This window comes from Vitis riparia, chromosome 17, assembly GCF_004353265.1.
Source record: "Vitis riparia cultivar Riparia Gloire de Montpellier isolate 1030 chromosome 17, EGFV_Vit.rip_1.0, whole genome shotgun sequence".
NCBI lineage: Eukaryota > Viridiplantae > Streptophyta > Magnoliopsida > Vitales > Vitaceae > Vitis > Vitis riparia.
The window spans coordinates 8215116-8228385 of record NC_048447.1 but is presented as its reverse complement, the minus strand read 5'-3'; the positions used below and the strand labels follow the sequence as shown (position 1 = coordinate 8228385).

General features: G+C 38.2%; 2 protein-coding genes across 5 annotated transcripts; both read left to right on the top strand.

Moving 5' to 3' along the window:
- The first annotated feature begins 3800 nt into the window (after nucleotides 1-3800).
- On the top strand, nucleotides 3801-9355 carry LOC117905040 (probable galactinol--sucrose galactosyltransferase 2). 4 transcript variants are annotated; one of them, XM_034817908.1, is made up of 15 exons: nucleotides 3802-4243; nucleotides 4667-4859; nucleotides 5490-5752; nucleotides 5857-5947; nucleotides 6070-6118; nucleotides 6202-6293; nucleotides 6413-6520; nucleotides 6611-6730; nucleotides 6830-7240; nucleotides 7319-7460; nucleotides 7766-7833; nucleotides 8042-8176; nucleotides 8294-8517; nucleotides 8609-8697; nucleotides 8787-9355. In XM_034817908.1, exons 1-15 carry the CDS (start codon nucleotides 3850-3852, stop codon nucleotides 9066-9068), a joined length of 2661 nt encoding a protein of 886 aa, XP_034673799.1. In that variant the 5' UTR covers nucleotides 3802-3849; the 3' UTR covers nucleotides 9069-9355. The 4 variants fall into 4 exon arrangements, with proteins under 4 accessions (XP_034673800.1, XP_034673799.1, XP_034673801.1 ...); XM_034817910.1 differs by having other exon boundaries at nucleotides 4155-4243; nucleotides 4647-4859; XM_034817909.1 differs by lacking the exon at nucleotides 8609-8697 and having other exon boundaries at nucleotides 3801-4243; nucleotides 8787-8928.
- Nucleotides 9356-9777: 422 nt separating this feature from the next.
- On the top strand, nucleotides 9778-13145 carry LOC117905041 (28 kDa ribonucleoprotein, chloroplastic-like). The gene is made up of 4 exons (XM_034817912.1): nucleotides 9778-10385; nucleotides 10465-10566; nucleotides 12219-12500; nucleotides 12823-13145. The coding sequence occupies exons 1-4, from the start codon at nucleotides 9852-9854 to the stop codon at nucleotides 12886-12888; spliced, it is 984 nt and encodes a 327-aa protein (XP_034673803.1). The 5' UTR covers nucleotides 9778-9851; the 3' UTR covers nucleotides 12889-13145.
- The last annotated feature ends 125 nt before the right edge of the window (nucleotides 13146-13270 follow it).

Below are 13270 nucleotides of genomic sequence, written 5' to 3'. Positions count from 1 at the left end.
TAGGGCTATAGGTTTCACAATGGTAATATGTATAGGACATTAAGGTAGTACATAAAGTTTATTACGATAGTACCTAAGGGTTACTAAGGTAGTACCTAAGGTTCAATTAGGCAGTGCTTACATCTAAGGTGAATAAACTCACAAAAATTGCAAAATATGATGCCCACGCACGTTGCAAAGGTTCACAAAGGTTATAAGCCAAGGTGTGCTAAGGTATAAGACCATAAATAGCCTCATGACTTCACGTGGAGCATGTAGGATGTGTTTGACATATGGGAATTTGATTGGAAATGGAGCTGAATCATAATATTATATAGAAGAGATGAATCAAAATTCTAGTAGGGGTGAGAGTAGGTTCCTATCAAAATGAATACATCATTCATATTCTCATATTATAAAACAATCTAAACAAATTAATCAATGGAAAATGCCATTCCTTCCCATTTCTCATTCTCTATTCTACCTTTACAAACATTACCTTATAGTGTTACTCAAGCATTATCAGATTCATATTTCACAACATTCATGTCACAACAAAAACAATATAGTATCATATTTTCTTCATTCTATCTAACAATAACCGTTGTAACAAATCATGGAAGTTACCTTTGGTGCAACATTCACATTTCCAAATACACCAATGTCCAAATACTCAACAAGACAGGGAAAGAGCCTACAAGCATGCGATCCAAAATCCACTTGCGCGCAAAGCTATCGCCTCACCACTGCACACATATTTTGAAATCCAACAACCACTCCACAATCGTTGATGTGCTCCATTAAAAATAATTAAACAAACAAACAAAATACCACTAAATATAAATTAATGACATAAAGATTTTGGCGGGGGTTAGGCCAAAATGCAACCCAATCAGACGAAAAGGAGATTTCTTCTTCATGAAGCCAATATTTCACACTTGTCGTTTTTGTTCGGGTTCACTCAGTTGAACCAGAATTTTAATCACATTGTTGCCTTCTCAAACCCTCTTTTTAATTGGACCTTCTTACCATGAAGTGCTTCATTTGCTTTTTTAGCAATTGCACAACAAAGAAAAATGTAGATTGAGGTTTTCAATTCAAGGTTTCTTCTCAGAAATATGTCAAAATTTTCAAATTTAAACACAGTTTTCGATTCACAATTTCTTCTCTGAAATGTGTGCAATTTTGCAAATTTAAACACGGTATACGCTCTACTTGCCTGCGGACATGAAGAGGAAGGAGATAAATGTTCCCAAACTATGACAGGACGAAAGAAAGGGAAATTTCAGACTGGGCATTAGTTGGGTTTGTTGGACGTGAAGCCTTTGGCCGATTCAGATTTGAAATGGCCTTCTAAAATGACAAGTTTTTGAGATTCCGGCTCAGGGAAAATCTCATATTTGGTTGCTGACAAACTAAAATGTAGATTTAGGGCTACGGGAATTTTTGAGAAGAAAGTCAGATGTCGATTCCAGTTTTGGCTCAAGTTTTTTTTTTTCCCCTAAAATGAGAGAGAGAGAAAAGGGGACAACCAAATGTTCAGATTTGGGAGAGGCAAATTAGGGATGGAGAGCTATCAGATTTGGGAATTTTTTACTGTTCAAACAAAGAATTGGTTTTTTTTTTCCAGTTCTTTGTCGGGTCGGGTGGTTTTTTCTGCAATTGACAAGTTTCACAATTTTTTTTTTTATTTAAGTCTGATGTGGAGGCTATTTGGCTGCTAATGCAGCATACATGGGGGGCAATTTAGGCATATAAAATTGACTCGACACTGATTACTACTCAAAAAGTGCTATTTTATAGTTTGTAATTAACTCTTTTAAACACTTTTGAGTAGTAGTTATCACATTTTAACCCAATTAACATATTAAGGACCTTTGCAATCATTTCTAATCACTTTATGTAAGTTTTGGTGTTTTTGTTAGTAATTTGATCACCAAAGCAATCCAAGATAGAGGAGAGTTATTTGGAATCCATGGCAAAGCAATGGAAAGTTTAGAAACATGAAGAACTGAAGCTTTAAAGTCCTTTGCCATAAGCAAATCCGGAATGCAAGGAGGGGAAGCAAAGAGAAATCTAACATGAAGCATTCTAGATGACAGTCATGTCAGCCACTTTTGGAGCACTTTTTGGAGTTCAATTTATGCATGCTATATGTCGTTTCAAAGCTCAGGAAGTCAACAATCCAATGCTTCAAAAGGTGCACGATTCGGAGTTGAAATGAAGGAGTTACAGCCATTGGAAGCCGATCACTACAAGCTGAAGGAAAATTTTGCACGGCTACGAAATCAGCCTTGGGCTGCGAAAATGTTGTCCTTTTGCTGCGAAATTTCGTAGCCCTCTTGCACGCACGGCTGCGGTGTTCTCCTGAAGCTTCCCGATATTTGCGACCGACATTTTGAGATATTTTGCTTTAGATATTTGATGTCTAAATCCCCAAACTCTCCTTGTAACCCACCTATCATAAGATTCCTTAGTCTTTAAGTAAGAATAAAGGGTGAATAACCTCTTATATATAGTTTGTAATTTCCTTTACACAAATCATCATCATGTAATCGGCGAAAGGAAGAAATATATTTTACAGAGCACTTGCTCTGTTTTTCCTTCATATTTTTGTTTTCTCGTTAGTTTTCTTTCTAGCCAATCAAACTCTGAGGATTTTTCCTCAGAGGATGAGCGACTAGGCTCTTTGTCTCTTGGAGTGAAGAAAGTCGGGTAAGTTTTCGAATGCAAAATTGAAAGTTTTGTTGTTTTAGTTATTAATGAAGAGAAAGTGTGACCCGTTAATAGTTTTTATCTTTTTAGTTAACTTAAAACTCCTTTAAATCACCTGGGCCAACACTTGGTAAGGCAAGTGATCTCCGTCCATTTAGATGCACTAGTTTACCTCTTGCGAGCCTTTGGGAGGTGGTTTGAAGGTAGGATTTTCTAGAATAGCCAACACTTGGTAAGCTTTTGGACTCCATGGAGACATCCATTAGTTATCTCTTGCGAGCTTTTGATGGGTAATTCAAGGTTAAGGATCACCTTGAATGACAAATGCTAGGTGAGAGGCATGAGCCATTGCAAGATGCATCAGTGAGAGGGATTTAGTGTTTGAACCCATTAAAGGGAAGCATCTGTACCACACCGGTTAGAGAATTAACTATATGTTAATTCTCTAATGCGAGGAAAAGAAACAAGTGACCGAAACTCCCTTTTTGTACAAGGAATCTGAGTCTAGTGATCTGAAACTCCAAGAAACACTTTTCTTAGTAAGTAATTTCCATTACTTTATTTTTGGTTTCACTTAAAAACCAACCTTTTCAAACATCTTTATGTTTTCTTTAGAGCTAACCTTGAAATGAAAAGACACCAATTCATCTTTGAATTAATATTAATTGTGAAGTGAGAACCCATCCCAGTGAACGTCCCTAAAGCCACTATGCTATACTAGCTAAGGCTATCCTAGTACATGGTGTAATAGGTTATAAATTTTGCTGACTACTCCCTTCTGAGAACCACAATCAAGGGACATAAGCTGGACACGAATCAAATGACACTATTGTCAAGGACCATTGAGAGGACATGAATCAGCTGAGACACCAATTGAGAACGTATCAAACAAAGTGCACAATTCTCATATTATTCTGCCCATTAATGATTAGTTTCCAGATTTCATAAATTTAGGATTTGAATATCATATATTTTATAAATGAAGGCCTAAAACACAAGTTTCCCTAAGTTTTTAGCCACTAATACGAAAGTATATAAAAAAAAAAACCTTCAAATTTTTTTAATCAAAATTATCTTTATCTATTTCATTGAAACCACCGCTACCGCCGCTGCTTAACAAAACCCCTGTCTCCTTCGCCATTATCTTCTCCCTCTATGTCGTCTGCAGCTCAACATCTATTGAAGACTTTCCCTTTCAAAATGTTTCGTGCAACCCAATGCCTGTTGAAGCCCTTGCCAGTGGCAAATGGGTATCTAATCTCTCTCCCGGCCAACTTCACCACCAAAACCCCACTTCCATATCTTTCAACACCCTTCAAACTCCATCTCTCATGGTCTCTCTCCTCACTCTCTCCACCACCTTTGTTCCTCAAAAACAAGACCCTTTCTTCATCTGGAGTTACCTCTGATGGTCAGACCTCAGACTCTGCTCGACCAGGTGAGGACAACACAGTGGTCATCAAAGAAGAAGAGCTCACTTGGCAGAATCAAGAGATTTCCGGATCCTATCCCCACGTTTCCGATTGGAAATCCAATGGCAATAGTGATGGTAGGGATGTTGATGATATCAAGGATTCTTAACCTCCATAACTTTTCATATGATAATTGATTTAGCTTCACTTTCTGTGTAATTTGTTGTTTTAATGGATCACACTTCACATTGACGCTATCATCTTAAATATAATTATCTTTACCTTAACGACTAATTTTCATGAAATTGTGAGATTTATCATGGAAAATTTGGAGGATAAGGAGGGCAGTGAAGTAGTTTGAATTTTTGCTTGCTATACATGCTAAATAGGAAAGCCTGGGTGATTTTCTATAAATAGATGTTGGTTGTCTGCATACTGTACTGTGTTTTGTCATTAATCAACTTATCCGTACTTAAATTTTATGATTCATAAGGATTTTATTTATTTATTTATTTTTATGGGGGTTTTTGTTGATAAAAGAAAATGGTGTGGTATTGGAGGTGGTGGTGCCAAGATGACGATCACTGCCAAGCCTAGCATCACTGACAGCGGCCTAATGGTGGGTAGCAGAGTTGTTTGCAACAGAGTTGCAGAAAATCTCGTCGTTTCACCAGAGAGCTCCGGGTCAGCTTTCCTTGGTGCCACTTCACCAGCGCCAAGCTCACGTCATGTGTTCAATGTTGGTGTTCTTGAGTGAGTTTCTTGTATCTGCAATGCTTTTCTATTCCTATTTGTTGATCTTGGTGTGTTTTCTAGATCATGTTTGGTTGCTGGGAAATGTCATGAGAAGGAAAAACAAATTCTGGATGTTGCAAGAGCACCTCCTGCACAAGCTGTTGGGGATTCCCAAATTTTCGTATCTTTTGCTGTGTGTGCAGTCAAAGAAAGCATTGTGAAAAGATTTGTTTAAAAATAGAGGTTTATTTATTAACAGTTGGATGATTATGAATACCCATTTGGTGTTTGGATGTACAAGCTCAAAATTTGTTATTAAGAGAAAAAAAATACGTAGCAACTAATTTAGTAATTACCCTAATGAAGTCTCCTAAATTTGAATTACCATCACATAATGCTCCTTGTTGCCTTGCCCTCCATGAGAGAATGGGAGAACTGGCATTGGGTGTTTTCAGTTTTGGTTTATGCATTTGTCATGTATGTGTGTTTTATTCCTTATGGAAATAGTTTCTTGAATAAATTTATAAAATAAATAAACAGTTTTTATTAAAAAAAATTTGATATCACTACTCCTTTTGTTTATATAACAGTTGAAATCTGTTTGCTTACAGAATAATTTATGTAATTTGTTGTCTGTGGCCATTGCAGGGGATACAGGTTCATTTGCCTCTTTAGGGCTAAATTTTGGTGGATGATACCGCGAGTAGGAAAATCAGCAAGTGAAATTCCAATGGAAACTCAAATGCTTCTCTTGGAAGTAAGAGAAGAGTCTGCTCTTGATGATGAGAATTCTTCTGACATGACTTCTGAAAGCACATTCTATGTTCTGTTTTTACCCGTGTTGGATGGACCCTTTCGGACAAGTTTACAAGGGACTTCTGAAAATGTGCTCCAGTTCTGTGTAGAAAGTGGTAAATTTAATTTTCTTTTTGTTATTTTAGCTCCATATTTGAAACCCCATTTCATTATTTCCGCTCCTGATTTGGTTCGATTTTATGGTTATTTATTGCTCCAGGAGATCCCAGTGTCCAAGCCTCCCAAGTGTTGGAAGCAGTTCTAATAAATTCAGGGGACAACCCATTTGAGCTCCTTAAGAACTCTATCAAGTATGATTGATTTGGAGACCTAAACTAGTTAATTACCTGTCTTCGTATGGAGCTACTGTTATTTGAAAGAGATGAATGATGAATCCTTACACTTCCAAATGCTTATTGTTTATTTGGCATAGGATACTGGAGAAACGCAAAGGTACTTTTGCTCACATTGAACACAAAAAGGTGATGAAAAATGAAATCTTTATAGCATATGCTAATCACAATAGGAATATCATTTTAATTAACCTCTGTATTTTAATTGACAGGCTCCTCCACATTTGGACTGGTTTGGATGGTGCACATGGGATGCTTTTTATACTGAAGTCAATCCACAAGGCATAAGAGAGGGTCTTCAAAGGTACAAAAAGGGACACGCATATTTCAGTTAGCAATTTAAATGAAAATGGCACCAGTTTTCAACTTGTCCAATAAGTTCAGTAGGGTTCATTTTGTCTTTAACTTATTATATTTTGACAGCTTTTTAGAAGGAGGCTGTCCACCAAAATTCTTGATCATTGATGATGGATGGCAAGAGACGATAAATGAGTTCCACAAAGGAAGTAAACCGCATATAGATGGGACACAGTAGGTTTTATTTTCATGGGATTGTATTCCTTCCAAAATCTAGTAACATCAAATTGCTATCACCTCACTAGCTTTTCTGTGTACATATAGGTTTGCAACCAGATTGGTGGATATAAGAGAAAATAGTAAGTTCAAGAGCTCTGGCTCAGAGAGTTCATGCATTGACCTACACGATTTTATTCAGACCATCAAAGAGAGATACAGACTCAAGTAAGGTAATTTCCCTCAATGCAGAATTTCACTTCTCTCTTGCTTATTGTACTTAGATTTTTTCAATGTTTCTTACAATGAGAATATTTCATTATGCAGATTTGTTTATATGTGGCATGCTATAATTGGCTATTGGGGAGGGGTCCTTCCATCTTCCAAAATGATGGAAAAATACAATCCCAAGCTTGCATACCCAATTCAATCACCTGGCAACATAGGAAATCTTAGAGATATTGCTGTGGACAGCTTGGAGAAATATGGTGTTGGGATAATTGACCCGGAAAAAATCTTTCATTTTTATAATGATCTGCATGGCTATCTTGCTAGTAGCGGAGTAGATGGAGTGAAGGTGGATGTTCAGAATATATTAGAAACCATAGGTAAGGGGTATGGTGGAAGGGTCTTGCTGACTAGACAATATCAATTTGCACTGGATGAATCTATTGCGAGAAATTTCAAAGATAACAGCCTGATTTGCTGCATGAGTCACAACTCAGATTCCATTTACAGGTTTTCCTATCCTTCATTTCTAAACATAAACCATGCTGGAGGGTATTTTTCTGATTAAATGGGTTTGATTACTGCCAGTTCAAGGAAGAGTGCAGTTGCAAGAGCATCAGAGGATTTCATGCCAAAGGAACCAACATTTCAGACTGTACATATTGCCTCTGTAGCTTTTAACAGTCTTCTGCTTGGGGAGATTGTGGTACCGGATTGGGACACGTTCCATGTAAGATTTCTTCCTTCTCCATATTATTTTCATTCTCTAAAGATGGCACATAATCAAAACTTCTACTATCAAAAGATTTGAGCTGATTTGGCACTAGTAACATGGTACCATATTTCAGTTTGAGACAAAATTTTCATTAACTAAAACTGGACTAACAAATTAGAAGCATGTAAAAGATGGTGCTATAGATGCCTCAAACTCATAATTTAAGGACACAGTCCCTCATTCAACTTCCAGTGTTTTTTGGCTCTTGGAAGGTTACTTAGAGATTGCCACGTATCAAGTACTTTCTTTCTTCATTGCAGAGCAACCATAGCACAGCTGAGTTTCATGGGGCAGCAAGAGCGTTGGGTGGCTGTGCAGTATATGTAAGGTGAGGGCATGATTATTAATGAATAAGTTTGCATCTATTTCTTGGAAAAGAAAACATTGTAAAAGTATTTTCCTCTCTGTTGGGTTTAGGCATACATATTTACCGTTTCTTTGTGGAGTTCTGGCATGGATACTTTCTCTTGTTGTTCTTCCCCTTTTAGTACAACTGTAAGGAAGAAAGCCTTTCACTACTTTGCTGGTGTCTGCAGTGACAGGCCAGGCACACATGATTTCAGGATCCTCAAAAGGTTAGTATTGCCTGATGGATCTGTACTGAGAGCTAAACATCCTGGCAGACCTACGCGGGACTGCTTATTCAAGGACCCAGTCATGGATGGGGAAAGGTGAAGTTTCTCTTAAAATACCTTTTGCTGACTCAAAGGGTACGTGACTGACACACGCACACACACGCATAACATATATAGTTCTCTAACAATAGTTATCTATATTGAATTATGCAGTCTGCTGAAGATTTGGAATTTGAACAAGTTGTCAGGGGTTGTTGGTGTTTTCAATTGCCAAGGAGCAGGAAATTGGCCGATGAAAGATGCTGAAGCAGTGCCCGTCTTGGCATCTACACCTACCTTCCTTTCAGGACATGTCAGTCCCCTAGATGTTGAATATCTTGACCAAGTTGCAGGCGACAACTGGCGTGGAGACTCTGCTGTATATGCATTCTATTCAGGTCTATTTCAAATTTCCCATCTTATTTGGATCCTGGTTTTGCATTGGAAACCCTTTTTTCAAGAATAACCATCAAAACTCTTATATTGTAGGATCTCTTTCTAGATTGTCAGAGAAAGCAAACCTTGAAGTGTCCTTGGCAGTTCTAAAATGTGAAATTTTCACCATATCTCCAGTTAGGGTGAGAAAATCATTCGCCCTTTCTGTCATATTATTCTGTTTGAATTGGATGGCATGAAATGCTTATACAGAAAGAGGGTATTGCAACAGGTATTGGGTCAGAATCTTCAATTTGCTCCCATTGGATTGCTTGACATGTACAACTCCGGCGGAGCGGTTGAAGCTTTGGAGCATACTAATCATCCTGCAGGGTGCAGGGTAAAGATCAGTGTGCGGGGCTGTGGCCGATTTGGAGCATACTCAAGCAAAAAACCACTATCTTGTATTGTGGACATGCAGGAGGAGGAATTCCAATACAATGCTGAGGGTGGATTGTTGACACTTAAACTCCAAGGAGAATGCAGCTTAAGAGAGATAAAAATCGTGTATTGAGTTTTCTGAGCAATCAAAGCCACAAGACTAAAACAGCATTCCATACACATTTTGTATGAGCTTAATTTGATTCCGTCAATGTGTTATGAGCTCCATCCTTGGAGAATTATCAGTACAAAAATGTAATTCAGTATGGCTCCCAAGCTCTTGAAGGAGCAAACTAGGGTAAGATGAGTTTTTAGCTTGCCATGTGGTTTCTTGCCGACATGGCTTCCGAATGTGATTTATATTGATATGAAGCTGATGTTATATAGATGGGCAGATGATTGTTAATGATTTCTGAATCAGATTGAGCTTCTTAAATTTGATTGTGTACCCATCACAGTGAACTAGAACCCATTCACAGGCATCAACTCAGGTTATCATGCTATTAAAATGCACCATCTGCAAGATTAATGTTACTTTATCTCCTATAGCTTCACTCAAAGGATCTGTAGTGATGATAGTCTAATGGGTGAAGTTCTTCATGTTTATAAGAGATAAAATAGAGATTCATTTGATTTATATGGACCCCAGTTTAACGACATTAGGTGAGTGGACCAAAAAAGGATAATATTTGGACTGACAAAACTCTACCTCACAAACAAGTCACATTCCTCTCATAGGAGAATTTTATTGGGCCTGTGGGTCCTCCATAAAAAAATCTGAAGCCCATAATATTCAGCCCATTGTGCACCATATAAAGTACTCTCATTTCCTCTCAAAACCCTCATCTCCAACCTCCTTATCCTCTCACCCCCTAAAACCCTCTCATTTCTCTTTCTACATTCTCTCCCTCTAAAAATGTCGTCTGCAACTCACCATCTCTTGAAGCCCTTCTCAATCCCAAATGGGTCTCCAATCTCTCTTCCCACCATCTTCTCCACCAAAACCCCACATTCATATCTGCCAATTCCTCCTCACAAACCCATTAAGCTTCTCTTATCATGCTCTCAATCTTCACTCTTTTCCCCATCTTTGTTTCTTAAGAGCAAGACCCTTTCTTCTTCTGTAGTCACCTTCGTTGCCCAGACCTCGGACTGGGCTCAGCAGGAAGAAGACAACACAGTGATAATTGAAGAAGAGCAGGAAGAGAAGGTCACTTGGGAAAATGAAGAGGTTGAGGGGCCTGATGCCCAAGCATCCGATTGGGAATCCGAGGGCGAGGGTGCTGTTACTGAGGCCATCAGCGACGACGGAGTCGTTGATGATGGTGAGGATTCTTATTCGGAACCGCCTGAGGAGGCAAAGGTTTTTGTCGGCAATTTGCCATATGACGTTGATAGTGAGAGGCTGGCTAGGCTTTTTGAGCAGGCTGGGGTTGTGGAGATCGCAGAGGTATGGAGCTGTTCGGTTTGGAATTTGTTGATTTTGGGGATTTGGGGGTATCATATCTGGGTGTTTGCTTGTTTTGCAGGTTATTTACAATAGGGAGACTGATAGAAGTCGTGGGTTCGGGTTTGTGTCAATGAGTACTGTTGAAGAAGCCGAAAAGGCTGTGGATATGTTTCATCGTTATGTGAGTTCACTTATTTGTTTATCTTCATGCATTTTTGTGTTTGATTCTCTCTATTTGGAATAGTTGATTAGTTTCTGTGTATCTAGTAAAGTATTGTGGTAGAACTAGAGCTAAGACCAAAAAGCAAGAACTGATTTTTGTGGTTTCAATACCATGGCCTTCATTGATAGGGCAATATCTTAGAGATTAATCCACTAGATGAGTAAGATTTAATCCCACTTTGTGTTGTTGTTTTCCCTTTCCCTATCTCTTACCTTATGATTGCTACAATCTTAGGTCATTTTAAGTATTTAACAAGCTAAAATGAGGCTGCAATCATTGCGTCCATTCTCAGATGGAGGCTTTTCTTCAATCATGGTATGTGTTTTTCATCAGTAATTGTCCTAAGCATGACATCAGATTACAACTCAATTCCAATGGTCATTTGTGCAGCAAGCTTTGTATCTTCTCCAGACTCCACCTCTTGTTAATTTGGTGTTTGCATAGACACATGAGGTGCAAGATAGAGCTGGAAATTTCCCAAATTTGCTGCCATGCTCGACTATTGCACAAAATAATATTCTTCTTGTTGTTTTCAGATTGGGGGCATGATTATAAACAAATTGCATCTGGATTAGCTTTTTGTATCCTCCAACTCAAGTCAACCCAAATCTCTATTTGCTGTATGATATTTAAGATTTTCGAATTTAAAAAAAAAAAAATTATTTTATTATTTTTAGATGTTATAGAGATATTTTAATTTTAAATATTTTTGTAAGAAATTGCTATAAAAAAAAATTAAACCACTTTAAGGAAACAACTTACAGGCAGGTTGTCAAGATGGTTAATAGGTTCATTTCAGATGCTTTTCCCAATTCCGAATCAATTATCAATAAACTGAATCTAGTTGGGGATTTCGTGTCCAAATGCAATATAAACCCAACCCATGGTCAGTCGGTAGGAACAAGCAATGTTCAAAGTCCATCCCCCCTCTGAGTTAGCAGTGACTAATAGGATATCCATTTTTGAGTTCCTAATTTGAGTACTTTACACCATAGAAAGGATTTGAATGTTATTCTTTGTTATCTTTCTAGGCCTTTCTTTCTTTACTTTCAGTCCCTCTTCATGGATTCTTATTGAGATGCTCTAATTGGCTGTCTTCCCTTTCCTCTTGACTTGGATAGAAACTTTCCATCCTTCCAACTTCTTCTTTCAGTCTCCCTCCTTTACCATTACTGGTATGTTTGCTGACTGTGGGCACAGCTCTTCCATAGGGAGATCATCACTGTTAAGCTTGCTCATTATTGCATTATGACACATCATTGGGATTGAGAGTGTTCTCAAATAGCAATATGGCGCCACCTAAAGAACCTGGTAATTGGTGCTGAGCATAACTAACATCTTGAAGCACATATGTGAATGCTTGCTTATGGTTAGAAATGTCTATGTGCATGCAACCCACATGTGCAGGTGGACACTTGGCATGACAAGTGAGGATCTATATCGTTTGGTTGTGTACTTTTTCAATTTCTTTTTGTCAGTATTTAGAATGCATTCTCAGTACTACAAACTCTTCAAAATCTCTCTATGCTTCCATTATGCATACATGCATTTATGAGCTCAAAAAAGTTAATGATTTTATGAATTGTTCATGATTTCTGTATCTTGAACAGGAATTAGATGGAAGGCTCTTGACTGTAAACAAGGCTGCTCCACGAGGATCACAGCCAGAACGCCCCCCTCGCGTGTTTGAACCTGCTTTTAGAATGTACGTTGGTAACCTGCCATGGGATGTTGACAGTGCTCGTCTGGAGCAGGTTTTCAGTGAACATGGTAAGGTTGTGGAGGCTCGTGTGGTTTTCGACAGAGAGACTGGTCGTTCCCGTGGTTTTGGCTTCGTGACAATGTCTAGCCAAACTGAATTGGAAGATGCCATTGCAGCCACCGATGGACAGGTACGTTTTCTTGAACTATAGAATATGCTGAAATTTGAGCATTTACAATGCATGATGCGTGTGCAAAGACCAGTGGAACCAACATTGGTATACAGGATGAAACACTCTTGACTTCATTTGGCTTCTTATTTCGTAATTTCCATCCAATTCATCCCCTATTGGCGATGATAAATAAGAAAAACAAAGGTCCAGTTGATGCCATTTTTTGGGTTGATGGAGGAATAAAAACATCTCTTTTGGACAATGTCTCGTGTTCTCCTCAGCTTCTCTTCAATAGAAAGAACATATAATAGTACATTCATTTGGTTTTCTGGTGCTGCAGACTCTGGATGGGAGAACGATCAGAGTAAATGTAGCTGAGGAAAGACCCAGGCGCAGTGCCTTCTGAGATGAGATGAATCCTCAATTTCCTGTGGCCGTTTCTTTCTTTCTCTCTTTCTTTTCTTTCCTTTCCTTTCCTTTTATTGTTTTCCAACTAAGATTTATAGTGATAGCATTTATATAATTTAGTTTGTCTAGGTAAGATTTGTTCAAAAGTTACCAAGTCATAATGGTGAGTCTCTTTGAGGTTTTCTTTCTGTACGTTTGCTGATGAGCTGGTAACAATTTATGAATCATGTTTTTCAACCTGTGCAACAGCTTACATATCCTTCTTTCTCAGATTTCACTGGACAGAATTATCGTAGTATTTTAATTGTAGGATTTTCTGTTATGGATGGTGGTGATACATTCAAGTTGGCATTTTCCTTGCCCAAATATATGTGATAGCC

What these genes read in the sequence shown, in the direction of transcription:
- LOC117905040 (XM_034817908.1), top strand. Translation starts at nt 3,850, where the DNA reads ATGTCGTCTGCAGCTCAACATCTATTGAAGACTTTCCCTTTCAAAATG. An exon ending in CTCCTTAAGAACTCTATCAA is followed by an intron (nt 5,948 to 6,069) that starts GTATGATTGATT and finishes TATTTGGCATAG; the next exon opens with GATACTGGAGAAACGCAAAG. An exon ending in CGGATTGGGACACGTTCCAT is followed by an intron (nt 7,461 to 7,765) that starts GTAAGATTTCTT and finishes TCTTCATTGCAG; the next exon opens with AGCAACCATAGCACAGCTGA.
- LOC117905041 (XM_034817912.1), top strand. Translation starts at nt 9,852, where the DNA reads ATGTCGTCTGCAACTCACCATCTCTTGAAGCCCTTCTCAATCCCAAAT. An exon ending in GGGTTGTGGAGATCGCAGAG is followed by an intron (nt 10,386 to 10,464) that starts GTATGGAGCTGT and finishes CTTGTTTTGCAG; the next exon opens with GTTATTTACAATAGGGAGAC. An exon ending in TGGATATGTTTCATCGTTAT is followed by an intron (nt 10,567 to 12,218) that starts GTGAGTTCACTT and finishes TATCTTGAACAG; the next exon opens with GAATTAGATGGAAGGCTCTT.